General features: G+C 41.7%; 1 protein-coding gene across 2 annotated transcripts in view; it reads right to left on the bottom strand.

The window, feature by feature from the left end:
* The window catches only part of GABRA1 (gamma-aminobutyric acid type A receptor subunit alpha1), a 254,921-nt gene that overhangs the window by 110,375 nt on the left and 130,027 nt on the right, over positions 1 to 14,519 (bottom strand). For both annotated transcript variants that reach the window (XM_040344730.1, XM_040344729.1), the window contains exons 5-6: positions 7,955 to 8,175; positions 1,430 to 1,512 (exon numbers count right to left, since the gene is read on the bottom strand). In XM_040344730.1, the coding sequence (XP_040200664.1) occupies positions 1,430 to 1,512; positions 7,955 to 8,175 (304 nt within the window). The remainder of the gene's footprint in view (positions 1 to 1,429; positions 1,513 to 7,954; positions 8,176 to 14,519) is intronic.

The raw sequence follows: 14,519 nt of genomic DNA, 5'->3' as shown, positions 1-14,519 counted from the left end.
AACCCCTTTAATGGTATATTGGTACATAGAGGAACTAGATTAGAAAAAAAAAAAAAAAAAAGTAAACTTAGCCTGTAAATACCATCAAAAGAAAGCTTTATTTTCGTGTTTTTTTTTTTTTTTTTTTAATGTCATATGGGTACAGTGTTGCATGACTGCGCAATTGACATTCAAAGTGCGAGAGCATTGAAAGCTGAAAATTGGCCTAGCCCGAAGGGAGGTGAAAGTGCCCAGTATTGACATGGTGAAAGTCTACATAGCTTCATGACATTCGCAAGACTAAGACAGCATTTGTGTCTTTATATTTGTGCACATTTTTGTGCACCCAATATAGCGTATATAATCTCATGAGCAAAAATGTAACATAATGTAGTTTACCAGTCCTTATATGTATTGGTCTCACTAGTTTTTCCTCTTTATTTTCTCCTGGTGATCTTACCAGTAGGGATGAGCCAAACACCCCCGAACAGGCAAAAAATTTGTTCGAACACCGTTAAAGTCTTTGGGACACGAACATGAAAAATCAAAAGTGCTAATTTTAAAGGTTAATATGCAAGTTATTGTCATAAAAAGTGTTTGGGGACCCCGGGTCCTGACCCAGGGGACATGTATCAATACAAAACAAGTTTTAAAAACTGCATTTTTTTCAGGAGCAGTGATTTTAATAATGCTTAAAGTGAAACAATAAAAGTGAAATATTCCTTTAAATATCGTACCTGGGGGTGTCTAGAGTATACCTGTAAAGTAGCGCATGTTTCCCGTGCTTGCACAAAAGGACATTTCTAAAGGAAAAAGAGTAATTTAAAACTACTCGCAGCTATAATAAATTGTCGGGTCCCGGGAATACACATAGAAGTAATTGAAAAAAACAACCAACCAAAAAACCGTAACCTGGCATGCTGCAGGAAAAGAGGGGGGATGAGAGCGCGCTCCCCCCTCCTGAACCGTACAAGGCCACATGCCCTCAACATGGGGAGGATGTCCCCATGTAGATGGGGACAAGGGCCTCATCCCCACAACCCTTGCCTGGTGGTTGAATTTAAATTGATGTAAATGTAAAGTGATGATCAAACTGGTCTTTTGGGTTCTGCTAATTTGCAGATAAGAGAAATGTGTGGCTGTTTGCTACAAATTTTTATACTTTTAGCCATTTCTTTGTTGTTTTTTTTTTTTTATGTGATATTAAAATACAGTATCATTGATGATAAATATTTTTTTATTCACCTTACTATATGTATGCAAATTCAGTCTTCAAGGATTCAACAATTTATAAATCATGATTTGTTGACTACCTGAGTCACGTGATTCCTTCCACAGCAGACAAATCTGATTTTCAGGACAATCACAAAGCTTATAAATATGCGATTCTCCTGATTCAGTCATCACTGATGATGTACCTAGGCATTTACTTTCTCACAAAAATACTTACAGCTTCCAAACTTTAGGGGGCAGGCATGAGCATCCATTGGGAAATCTTCTAAATGCATTGGACATTCTGCTCGCACAGTCAGTCTAAAAAATTATGAGTATTAAATTAAAACTGATGATTATTTTTTTAATGCATTCATAGACAGAGTAACACAATTACATCTAGTGTTAAGAGATTTTCATTAGATAAATATTTGAAACACTAGCTCACATTTTTATATAGTAGTATTAGGGCCTCCTATTTCTAAGACCAATTTCATTTATCTTGACACTGTTGCATATTCTTGAAGTCAAACAATGTAAATACCATAATACATCTGAACCTATTCGGATGTGCTTTTCTCCACCTGATGCAGGGAATTGAATCCATAGCAGAATTCCAGGTAAAATAGACAGTTCAAAGGCACACATAGGAAGTTGCAGGTTAAATAATTTGTATTTCAATCTACTCAGTCCCGAGATTTACACAGCTTTATCAGGCAATGGAACGTAGCAGGTGACCTGCAGTTAATGAATTTAATTAGCTCAACTCCTTGTTCCCAGGCTATGACTGGGCAGTAAAGAAACAGCAGCAAACTGATGAGCTCATCCCTCTGCTCACTCTTCTCACCCCCTTTTAAAATGTTCCTTGCCCTCACATGTGCATTCAGTACAACGATTGGCTCCTACTGACCCTCACTCTCAGGCCTGGTACACACAATAGGATTGATCCGCGGATACGGTCCGCCGGACCGTATCCGCGGATAAATCCTCTGCGGATTTTAATCCGATGGAGTGTACACACCATCGGATCGAAATCCGTGCCGAATTCCCATCGCGGTGACGTGTCGCGCCGTCGCCGCGATGATGATGCGGCGACGTGCGCGACGCTGTCATATAAGGATATCCACGCATGCGTCGAATCATTACGACGCATGCGAGGGATGGGTTCGGACGGATCGATCCGGTGAGTCTGTACAGACCACCGGATCGATCCGCTGGTGCCGATTCCAGCGGATAGATTTGTAAGCATGTCTACAAATTTTTATCTGCTGGAAATCGATCCGCTGAGATTTTTCAGCGGATGGATCCTCTCGTGTGTACAGGGCCTTACTGTCAGTCTGCTAGTTGCCCTTTCATCTCAGTTTTGGTTTTTATTGTACGGAGGATTACAATAGGATGATCCCAAATCAATATATTTTTACCTAGGCTAAAAGTAACAATCAGTTTTCATGTTATACGCTTATTTTCATCAAAGCATATGTAGATGTGTGCTGTCCACTGCTACATCAAATATGCATTGTTCAAATATTCTTTGAAAATTAGGTTTGTGGTTGTAGATAGATTCTGTTTTTTGCTGCAGGATCAAACTACCATTTAACCATTATGAATCTTACAGATCCATCTAGCAACTTTTTGTTTCCATCAAAAGATTATGAGCTAGATTCAGGTAGCTCAGTGCATCTTTTGGCCGGCGTAGCGCATCTCATATGCGCTACGCCGACGTAAAACAGGGAGCCCAGAACAGTATTCTGAAAGATCTCTCGCGGTACGTAGCGCCGGCGTAGTGTAAATGTGCCGGCGTAAGCCCGCCTAATTCAAATGTGGAAGGTAGTGGATGAATGGCCGTTCGTATGGCGCATGCGCGCGCATGCTCAGAATCACGTCGCAAATACTCCCTAAGAAACGTCGGCTCAATGCTTTCGACGTGAACGTAACCTACGCACAGCCCCATTCACGTACCACTTACGTAAACAACGTAAAATTTGACGGCTGTTCCGACGTCCATACCTTAACATTGGCTGCGCCTCATATAGCAGGGGTAACGTTACGCCGGACGTAAGCCTTACGTAAACGGCGTAGCGGGCACAAGTACGTTCGTGAATCAGCTTATCTACCTCATTTACATATTCTACGCGTAAATCTACGGAAGCGCCCCTAGCGGCCAGCGTAAATATGCACCCTAGATACGACAGCGTACTAAGACTTACGTCGGTCAGATGAAGCACAAATTCAGGCGTATCTAGTTCCCTGAATAGCGCGCATAGATACGATGGTGCATCTTTCAACTTACGCGGCGTATTAAAAGATACGCCAAAGTAAAGTCTTTGTGAATCTAGCTCATATTATATATTGCTTTTTTTAAATACAAAGCCTATTAAGAAAAATGTAGGAACCTAGCTAAGACTTCAATCAGGGCTGATCTTGATTACACATGACTTTGCTTAAAAATGGCATGGCAATCCGTAGTTGAGTGTCTAGGTCTTGTTGATTACTAAATAAGCCAAAAACCCTATTCTCTGATTATTTTAATCATGCAAATTACTCCTATTAAAAAAAGAAAGAAACAAAAGTCATATAACATGTCCTTTAAAATATGGCTGCCAGAAATAAGGACTGGTTTTATGTTATTTTCAAGGTCAAATATACCTGCTTATTAGAACACGCTATACTGTAGGCTGCCAAACCCTTTAGGCAAAGACAGCTTTCCAGAAAATCTTGATTAATGGCTTCAGCTCAATGGGTTAATTGCTGCCAGCAAACCAACAACCAACTGGGATCCCCACCACAGTATCCATTAATGTCTTGCATGTTTGTAATCATGGGTAATATTTTAGTGATATATTGCAGCATGATGTAATTGGCATAATTATAACTGGGGCTCCTCATAGATCATCTAGCCACAATTGACAGTTTATATGTTAATTGCATGAACTCTTCTATTCCAATAAAAAAAACAGGTTGCAAGCAAGTGCAGCAAGTGTATCTCTTCAGAAAATGTAAGCGTGCCTTTTGGCTGGAGGGTAACAGCATCACAAAATGGGGGAAAGGTGATTCTTGCCATTGCAGCTCTGATATTAAAGTGTTACTAAGTTGTATATAACTTTTTCTTTTTAGTTTTGGATAGAGTGGTGAGGCATTGGAACACCTGTCAGTTTTCATTGCTGTCTGTGCCCCTCTTAAGGAGATTCACCCTCTCTATGTGTTCTGTTTACCATTGTCATCCAGAATTTTGGGTTGACATCAGAACACTTATAGAGGGAAATCTTCCAATAGGGATACTAGTTCTGATTGTCCTAGTGACATACTGCGATTCCCTCATTTTGGACGGACTTCCTCTCAAGCCTCATACACACGCACGGTTTTCTCGGCAAGAAACAGCAAGAAAACTGCTGGCAGAGTTTTTTTGCTGATTATACCGAGCGTGTGTACGAGGCTTTGAGGTTCCTCGTAAAGAAAACTGCCCAGAATCTAGATGAGAAAAATAGAGAACCTGCTCTCTATTTTCTTGTTGTGATTCTGGGCAGTGTTTTCCTGCCGAGAAACCCGAGCGTCTGTATACTTACCTGTCTCCGTGGAAACCTGTGCATACTCAAAATTACTTTGACGCATGCACGGTAGTTTCCAAGGCATAGGTAGGGTGAAGCAAGATGGCGGCGACGGCATCGAATGTGAAGAGCGCATGCTCGTTGTAGTCGATGATGTCACCACGTTTGTGCCATTCATCGTACGTCTGTACACTCAGCCGGCAAGAGAATCTTGCCAGGAATCTCATCAGGATTCCTGACAAAAATCTGGGCCGTGTGTATAGGGCTTTACTTCATGTTTTGGATATGGACAGAAAGTGATAGGAAATCTCCACAATGGCATACCGATTAAAAAAAGGGATTATAAACCTCTTCTGAACTCCAGCCTTGGTACAGCCTTACGCAGTTATACAGACTCATCTCCTGCATTAAATTGCTTACTCTGATTTAACTGCACACTATGAACTTCTCACAGTGTACATAAGAAGCTACAGCATATCATATAGAGTCAGCCTCATTTTCTGTGTGGAAGGCATCCAACATCATCTCATCCTTTCCTTCCAAGCCTGACTGCCCCTGTCCTTCCCCTTGAAGGCTCAGAATCACATCATCACTTGTGAGCATTACCTACATGTAAAAGCAGTCTGCCAAGGAATGCCTACTCTTCTGATATGCAATCATCAGTTTATATTTTTAATTTAATTTAGCCTAACTCCTCCCAAGAGCAAGAGCAAGCCTACTCCTTGGAAGGAGTACTGAGGCAGTTGCTACAATGTAAAGTAGTGAGTGTACAGCTTGTATAACAGTGTAAATTTGCTGTCCCCTCAAAATAACTCAACACGCAGCCATTAATGTCTAAACCGCTGGCAACAAAAGTTAGTACACCCCTAAGTGAAAATTTCCAAATTGGACACTGTAGCAAAGTGTAATTTCTTCAGTGTTGTCACATGAAAATATATAATAAAATATTTACAAAAATGTGAGGGGTGTGCTCACTTTTGTGAGATACTGTATGTATTGCACCATGCCAGCACCTCTCACCAGCAATGAGCTTCCTGCATAGCATATAGAAACAGAGGCCTAGTGATGGTCTACAATAGGGTATGTAATGAATATGGAGGTTAGAAAATGAAGTATAATGTTGATGAAGGGGGGCAGGGAAGCAAAATATAAGCAGAATAAATTTCAGCTTTAAGATTTAGCATATGAAGTCCCTCCTGTTATTTCCTCTGCTCTTTGCTTCTGCTGCTTCTACCAGTGAGAATTAGGTTTTAGTTTTACTGGTATTTGAGATTTTTCCGAAATTCAGGCAAGAAGATTGGAAGTAGCGTGGTATAATTGAAGTTGTTGACATTACTAGGTATTCACAAAATCATCATAATGGTAATTGTAAAACAATTTGACACTTGACCTAAATTACTCTGCTCTCAAAACAAAGTTGAAAAATTTGAGGCTGCATATGACAATACCAAAAATGCTGTAAAAGTATTAGCAGAAGTCAGAGAACCAAATTGAGGTATATACAGTACCAACCAAAATAGGTTACTAACCCGATGCGTTCAGGGCCATGAAAACATGGACTCCTAACTGTGCCAATACCAACCCAAACATGTCTATGAGCATCAGCCTGATATCCAATGAAAAAGACCATGTTTTGTAGACACGCTGTGACATAAAAGGATCCTTAAGGCACAACACTTTGCAGCGCTCTTTAACAGGTTTTAGGAGTTCTAGGTGGACTCCTATGATTTCTGAAGTTGCTTCTGTGCCCATTGCAGTCTTTCCACAGCCTGCCATTTTGCTGATTTCCATTTCTGGACTGTGTGTGCAAAGCCCCTCCACTCTCACTGTCTGAAAGCAGGAGGGGTCTCCATTTCCAAGCAGCAGATCAGCACCTCCTTTTCCACCTCCTCTGCTCTGTTTTTCTGGTGGTACTGTGGTGCCCTTTTTGAACATCACAAGTCCCTTGCAGCGGACTCTGGGCTTGTGATAACATTTGCTGCCTGGCCCCTGTACATTGCTTTGCCTTGACTCTGGGTTGCTTCTTTTACTGACCCTCGTCTGAATATTGATTACTTTTGTGATTGCCGTTTTCCTGGATATGGATACTCTGTTACTGTGCCTTGCTTGGATACAGATTACTGCTTCTGACTGACACCAACCCTGACCCTCTCCTGGATAAGGATACTCTTCTGATTGCTGTCTGCCCTGACCTCCTTACCTTGATAACATACTTTGTGATGGTCTGATGTGAGCTCAGACCACTGATAACCCACCAGTCACCAGTCTTGGCCACTCCTACACACAGCATCCACCTTGAATGTTACCATCTTGAAACCATCTGACACGGTACGTGAACTCTCCTTTCTGGGTTCCTGGAGTAAATCCCAGTTCTGAAAATATAGCACAGTACCCTAAGTCCTGGGGGCAGCCAAGTACCTGTAGGCATACTATCCCTGAGGGAATGGCAGCTGCTATAGGTGAAACTATGCATAAGATTCGCTATTTTTGCATAACAGGACACAAATTAATAAACCTTACAGCAGGAAAAAGTGTATTTGCAGCAAATATGGTAGGTCTCTTGTTATATAATTACAAACTTTGCATAGAAACAAGTTTATTCTTATAAATTACACACACTTATAAAATAATTTCGTAAGATCTCTTTCACCTGCATATTAAAAATACAGATTCTCTTTAAGCATCAGGGCACAAATCAATTTATCTATACTCCATTATATACAAGCATAAATTCTTCTCTACTTGCAACAAATCCACTAAGGTAGATAGATTTTGCAGCAGTTCTGGCAGTAGATAGATAGATAGATAGATAGATAGATAGATAGATAGATAGATAGATAGATAGATAGATAGATAGATAGATAGATAGATAGATAGATAGATAGATAGATAGATAGATAGATAGATAGATAGATAGATAGATAGAAGAATTTAAAAACTGTATATAGATGCAATTATATAAAAAATGATATACTTATTTGTTATCACATACAGACAATAAATGTTGTATAGAATACAGTTGAGGATGGACTGTTGAAATGAAACACGCCTTACCTCTGACATTTCTTTGATGTCCTATTAGTATTAATGTATTCTGTCTATGCAATCTTTTTTTTGTTACAAAATTATGTTTTTTATACGGTGACAAAATATTTGCTTCTATAAAGCAGGTAATACATCAAAATACATTTCAGCATATGGTTTGGAGACACTTTTACCTCATTGTATAAAGCAGAGTCCCATCTTCTGTTATCCGTAAGAGTTTGTTTGGCATGGTCATATTATGGGCCACTGATTTCTTTCCATTGTGAAAAAACGTATCTGGCGTCCATATCTTACTTGCCATTAAATTATTAAGACGGAGGACTGTCATGGGGCCCTTGAATTTGAGTCTTTCATCTCTCCAGCCTTGTCGAAAAAATACATCAATTGTGTATTCCTGTTTGTGGAAGAATAAAAAAATACAATGTTACGCAGCTTTTCAGAAATATTAAGAAATCAAAGAATAAATTATAGCAATGAATTAATTGATATACACTTGTATGGAAAAGTTCCCAGCTTAAACCAAAAAATTGCATTATATTTTGTAGCTATATTTTTCAATTTTTTTTTTTTTTTTGTAACCTACTGCTAAAAGATATTTAAAAATCTAAAGATGGGAAATAGCTTAAAGCAGTTGTAGGGATTTTTTGGGATTCTGATGGGGACACACCTGCATGCTCGCTATCAAGCTGGGCTGTGTGTGTCTATTGCAAGTTAGTGTGGCTTGCACTTGGCAGGGGTATTTAAGAGGGGAAAGGAATCATTATGTATGTTTACTGGTCCTTATGTAGAAAGATAGACTTTGTGGTGGCTAGTGAAGTTTTAGGATGGGGGGCGCCAGACTCAGACCTTTTTTGGTCCCTCCCACTTCTCATAAGCCTCATCCCTTATATAATCTACTCACTCTGTCCCCTGTATTCCACTTTCTTCCACCCATAGTGTCAGGAGTATACAGCTCAGCATCACAGCACAGAGTATACAGCCCCAGCATCACAGAACCAAGTATACAGCCCTAGCACCACAGCACAGAGTGTACAGCTCAGACTCACAGATCAGGTGATATAGCTCAGCATTACAGATAGGGGCCCAGATTCTCAAAGACTTACGACGGCGGATCTCCAGATACGTCGCTGTAAGTCCGAATGGGCTTCGTTGTATCTATGCGCCTGATTCATAGAATCAGTTACGCATAAATTCTGCCAAGATATGAGCGGCGTAAGTCTCCTACACCATCGTATCTTGGGTGCATATTTACGCTGGCCGCTAGGTGGCGCTTCCGTTGATTTCCGCGTCGGATATGTAAATGAGCAAGATACGCCAATTCACGAATGTACGTACGCCCGTCGCAATTAGTTACGCCAGTTACGTAAGACATACGCCGGCGTAAAGATAAAGCTGGTCTCTAGGCGGCGCAGCCCATGCAAGGTATGGACGTCGGAACAAGCGTATCTTTTTACGTCGTTTACGTAAGTCGCACGTGAATGGGGCTGTGCGTAGGTTACGTTCACGTCACAGGCATTGAGCCGGCGTATCTTTGGGCGTAAATACGCTGCGATACTGAGCATGCGTGCGCATGCGCCGTTCGTTCGGCCATGCATCTACATGGGGTCACGCTTAATTTAAATACAACACGCCCACGGCCTGCCTACTTTGAAATACGTGCGCTTATGCCGGCCCATTTACGCTACGCCGCCGTAACTTAGGATGCAAGTGCTTTGTGAATACAGCACTTGCCTCTCTAAGTTGCGGCGGCGTAGCGTAAATAAGATATGCTACGCCCGCACATAGTTACACCGCCCTACGTGAATCTAGGCCAGGGTGTATAGTGCAGCCTTAGTCACAGATATATTACACCCTCCTGTACATATTAACCCCCCTGTACATATTAGCCCCACCTGAACATATTAGCCCCCTCCCTGTACATATTATACCCTCCTGTACATATTAAGCCCTCCTGTACATATTACCCCCCTTCCTGTACATATTACACCGACCTGTACATAATAACCCTCCTCCCTGTACATATTACCCCCTCCTGTAAAATGTTTCCACCCTTGGTAGACAATACTTTTACCATGTACATCATACTATTTTTTATTGGTTTTTAAGTGACTGGGAATAAATATTTATTTTAACAGTATATACAAGCATTTAAACTTGCTGCTCTATATTAAACCCCAATAATTCATATTTCAGCTTACATTCAAGGGCTTCCTGCCCACTTTTATTAACATCAGGGTTTCCTCACAGGGTTTTTTTAGCATCACATCAACACAATACATTATACTCAGCCTCCTATCAATTTTTGTCCACTAAAGGTCTTTAGTCTGTCTCTGCACAGATTCAAATTGTTCACTTAGGTGTGAGCTTGGTCAGTGCAAACCCTCTCAACAGTGTAGCTCCTCCTGGCTTAGGAGTGAGCCCAGCTTGGGCTGTGACGGCTAACTACCTATTTATAAACTGTCTGTCTCTGCATAACAGAGACCCATTCCCTGCACTCCCCAAATCCCAATTTATTAAAAAAAATATACAATATATACACTTGAGTTATATTTTGGGTAGAAATTGGCCACCATCCGGACAGTATGTAAACACTTAAATAGGCAGTAAAAAAGTGTGACATTGCAGGTTTTATCTTGCAAATAAAGGTAGAGTGTATTATATGAGAGACAATGGCCACAAATACTTTGTAGTGGCTGCACAGTATGCAAGCATCCTGGTATTAGTTTGAGTGCACAGTAGTAGAGACTACGGGCTGGTAACTGATTTGAATTGATCTTTGTTGAAGACAGATCGGTAATCCACTTAGGGAGCCAGAAAGGAGGAGAAAACCTTGGAGACAGCTAGAAGAGATTTGGCTGGCATGACCTTGGTCAGGAATTAAAAATGGGCCACCAGGTGAGTAACTGAGAGAAGGACCACTCCAGCACATGAGAATGCAATTGGAGCCAGGAGAAGCTCAAGATAAGTGTAGAAGGGGTTTTGGTAGAATGAAGAAGGAGATGTCCTTATGCAGACTGAAGCACCCCAACAGACATTTATCAGGCATGGTACAAAAGCAGAAAAGGAAAGGATAGTGTCATCCACTGCAAAGGGTTTGGGGGAGCAGGTAAACTTAACTAGGAAGCAGAAAAAAATTGCCAGCTTCCCTCAAATTTATGGAAGCTCCCAAGGTGACACTTGTTATGATACTTCTGCACTGGAATTGTGGTACATTGACAGTGGCCCAGCATGCCCACCTCCCAGGCATATTAGATGTTTGAGTCTTCTTGTTTAATATAGTACCCTTTTTGTCCACAATAAATACAAAGACCTTGGAACTGATATTATTACTTTTCTTTGTAGGATAGTGTTTAACAGCCAGGTTGTCTAGGTTCCTATCGCGGAGGTGAAGCAGAGGGCACAGGTGCACTAAAAGTAGGTGCCAGAGTAGGAGAAAAACACTATTGCAAATGAGACTACTCTTGAAAGTGCTCTTTGATGTGAATATATATTTGTATAGCTTTATAAGTAGTAGGGATCTAGCCTCCAGACAGTTTGTCTTTATTTCACTTGGGAACACGATGCCAGCAGCTAGCAGTGAGGACCTCATTATCCCAACCATATTCTGCCCCAAAAGTTTGGAACTGAATTGAAAACGGTCTAAATAAAAGCAAACCTTGTGTCAGGAAACAAACCAGAGGAGACTTACCCAGAGACCTGGCATGTTAGTCAATACCCAACATGGCTGCGCCTGTTTGAGCAGAAATGCACACATAGGTAATGGGAAAAATGGGTGCATGCAGGTACGCCATGGTGCATGCTTGTGCACGCCAGCGCACATCACCTGTGCTAGATTCTGGCACCCTCTGGCCTGCAGAAGATTGTCTGATGCTTACAGACTCCTCTGACTGGTCTTCATCTTCCTGCTTCCTGATACCCTGTGTGTTATTGCTTGTGAATTACCCAATTACTGACCTGACTTGCTCTTGGATACCTCTTGTCTCTCTCATGGCTTTTGACCCCAGCTTGTACACAAATATGCCCCTGTCTCCTGCCCTGTGTATTACCCTGGCTTGTCTAACCACGTCTCTGATCTCCCATCTACTGACCACCGCCTCTCTGATCTTTTACTACAATCTCTGACTACGCCTTCTGTCTTTCCCTGACTGCTGTGATCCACCTAAGTGGCCCTCCTGCTGTACCTGCCTGCAGTACTTACCTGTTGTTCCAGTCTGCTGCAACCTGCTTCCTACTGTGTGCAGTCTGCACAACTCCCAGTTCTCCTGGGTCCTGCTGCTTATCTTATCTGGTATCCACCTGCAGGAGTTTTCTACACCAGCATCTTCCACCTGTGGCATGGCTCAGTCAGCAATACCTGCTTCTTTGGGCTTAGTGATTCCTGTTTCCACCTTTAGTGAGTACTCAGCCACAAGGAGAGCCCTCTCAGCATTTCAGCTTCATGACCAGGTATGTGACACCTTGGCAGAAGTGTAGGAGGTCCAACAAGAAGAATACTTTATTGGCTACATAATAAATTCCAATGGAAGAGCAGGCTTCCCTTCCAGTGGATGTTTCATTATGTAGCCTGTAAAGTATTCAAATTTTTGGATGATACAGAGTAGCTTGCTTCTTTTTGTTAGACAGACTTGTGGGGTGCGATGTTCCTCCAGCCTGAACACCGGTTACCCAGTCCTGACAGTTGAGTGTTGCTCTTCACATGTTAGAAGTGTAGGAGGATGCTTGCCAAAAAACAAGGCTCCAGACCGCTCATCAAAACTTCTATATAAGGGCACAATGTTGTTGTTCACTGGGTTGTATTTTTTCCCCAGAGGGGGGATGCAAAGGTCAAGGTTTGGCAGTTAGATGAAAGCCATTCATAGTTGATCCAGATGCTTCCTTGGCATTATGTGTTTGAGAAAAGTTTAGTTGTTTTTTTTTGCATGAAGACACAGGTGCATTGAAACACAAGTTTCACAGAGGTGCATGGGAGCACATTTGAAGACACAGGGGTGCACATGGGACACACTTGGAGTCACAGGCCACACTGGAGGCCCTAAATGACATGTAGACTGAGAGCACACTTGAAGTTAGTGGGCACACTAGAGTTGCTAGATGACACATAGACCAGATATGGACTGGAAACACACTTGAAGTCACTGGGTGCAATGGATTCATAAGTACCCAGTGACTGGAGGCAGGCTTGGAGAACAAAGAAGGCATAGAGTTATAGGTAAGTACAGTAATAGGAAGCTGCTTCACAGTAGTGTAGTGGTGTGTTGCTTGTGCACTCGGCCAAAACCACTTTGCATTAAAGCCCTGTATACACGATCGGTCCATCCGATGAAAACGGTCTGATGGACCGTTTTCATCGGTTAATCGATGAAGCTGACTGATGGTCAATCGTGCCTACACACCATCAGTTAAATAACCGATCGTGTCAGAACGCGGTGACGTAAAACACAACGACGTGCTGAAAAAAACAAAGTTCAATGCTTCCAAGCATGCGTCGACTTGATTCTGAGCCTGCATGGATTTTTAACCAATGCTCATGCCTACTAAGAATCGTTTTTTTTTCTATCGGTTAGGAATCCATCGGTTAAATTTAAAACAAGTTGGCTTTTTTTAAACCGATGGATAAATAACCAATGAAAACGGTCCATCAGACCATTCTCATCGGTTTAACCGATCGTGTGTACGCGGCCTAACAGGTGGTGCAAATCCAGAGCGAACGTTGTCTCTTAATTGATCATGACATGCCAAGAGAGATGTTTCCTGATTGGCTGTGGTGCTAGTTATCCTGGTGAAATCTGGATACCAGCAGCTATGTGCCAGAGTAGAAAACCAGCATTGCAGGATAGGTGAATGTGACAATAGGATTTACACTGCAAAAAACTATGCAGCTGAGGCTAAGCTGCAGAAATATTAAGTTGCACTGGAATAGGCCACAAACTTTGAAATATAGCAGGAGATGGTAATAGTGACAGCTATTGCATTTTTTGTGGGCTGGATGACACCTAAAAGTATAGTTTGTGGTATCAGTAGTGTATCCTGGTCATCTACCTGCAGCAAGCAGTGATTGTTTGGTCAAATTATTCCACAGACTCATCATAGCTAGTTTGTGGAACTGCGGCATGATAAGCAGAAGAGGAGGAAGAAGGGGAGGATGATAACACATTAGCAGCACTTTCAGACAACTGACTGCTCAGTGTCTGGAAGAAGGATGAAGAGGAAGGCTTTGTCAGCCATGCAACTACCACCTGCACATGATTTGGCTATATACAGTAGAATGATCACTTAGTGATAAAAAAAAGATAGATGTGCCCTGCCTCTAGATGGTGCAGTCCAACCACCTCTTTGTTCTATAGAACTAACCCCCACCTTTCACTACCTCTGTATGCCTCTCAATTTAGATCTGCCTGACGTTTTATTTATTTTTTAATAAAGGGGATTGCTTACATTTAATGACAGCTATGGAACTAGGAGGAAAATAAGTGGTGCTTTGGTGCATGCTATTTTACTGCAGTGACATGCTGCATTCAAAAAATAGAACAAAGCAACCAATAGGCACTGGGACATTCATGTGAGTTAATGCAAAGTATGTGTAGTGAGTAGTGAGGGGACAAAACAATTAGAAATCTTACTGTCTTAGGTTAAGCTGCTCAGACAAGTCTACCCTACAGGGGGTACCCCAGTGGGCTTTCAGAAACAAGCATACACTGAAAGGAGCACCAGACCAAAGGATAAAAGAGTCAAACATTT

This window comes from Rana temporaria, chromosome 3, assembly GCF_905171775.1.
Source record: "Rana temporaria chromosome 3, aRanTem1.1, whole genome shotgun sequence".
Lineage (NCBI taxonomy): Eukaryota > Metazoa > Chordata > Amphibia > Anura > Ranidae > Rana > Rana temporaria.
Note: the sequence above shows the minus strand (reverse complement) of the source record. Positions and strands in the feature narration are given on the sequence as shown.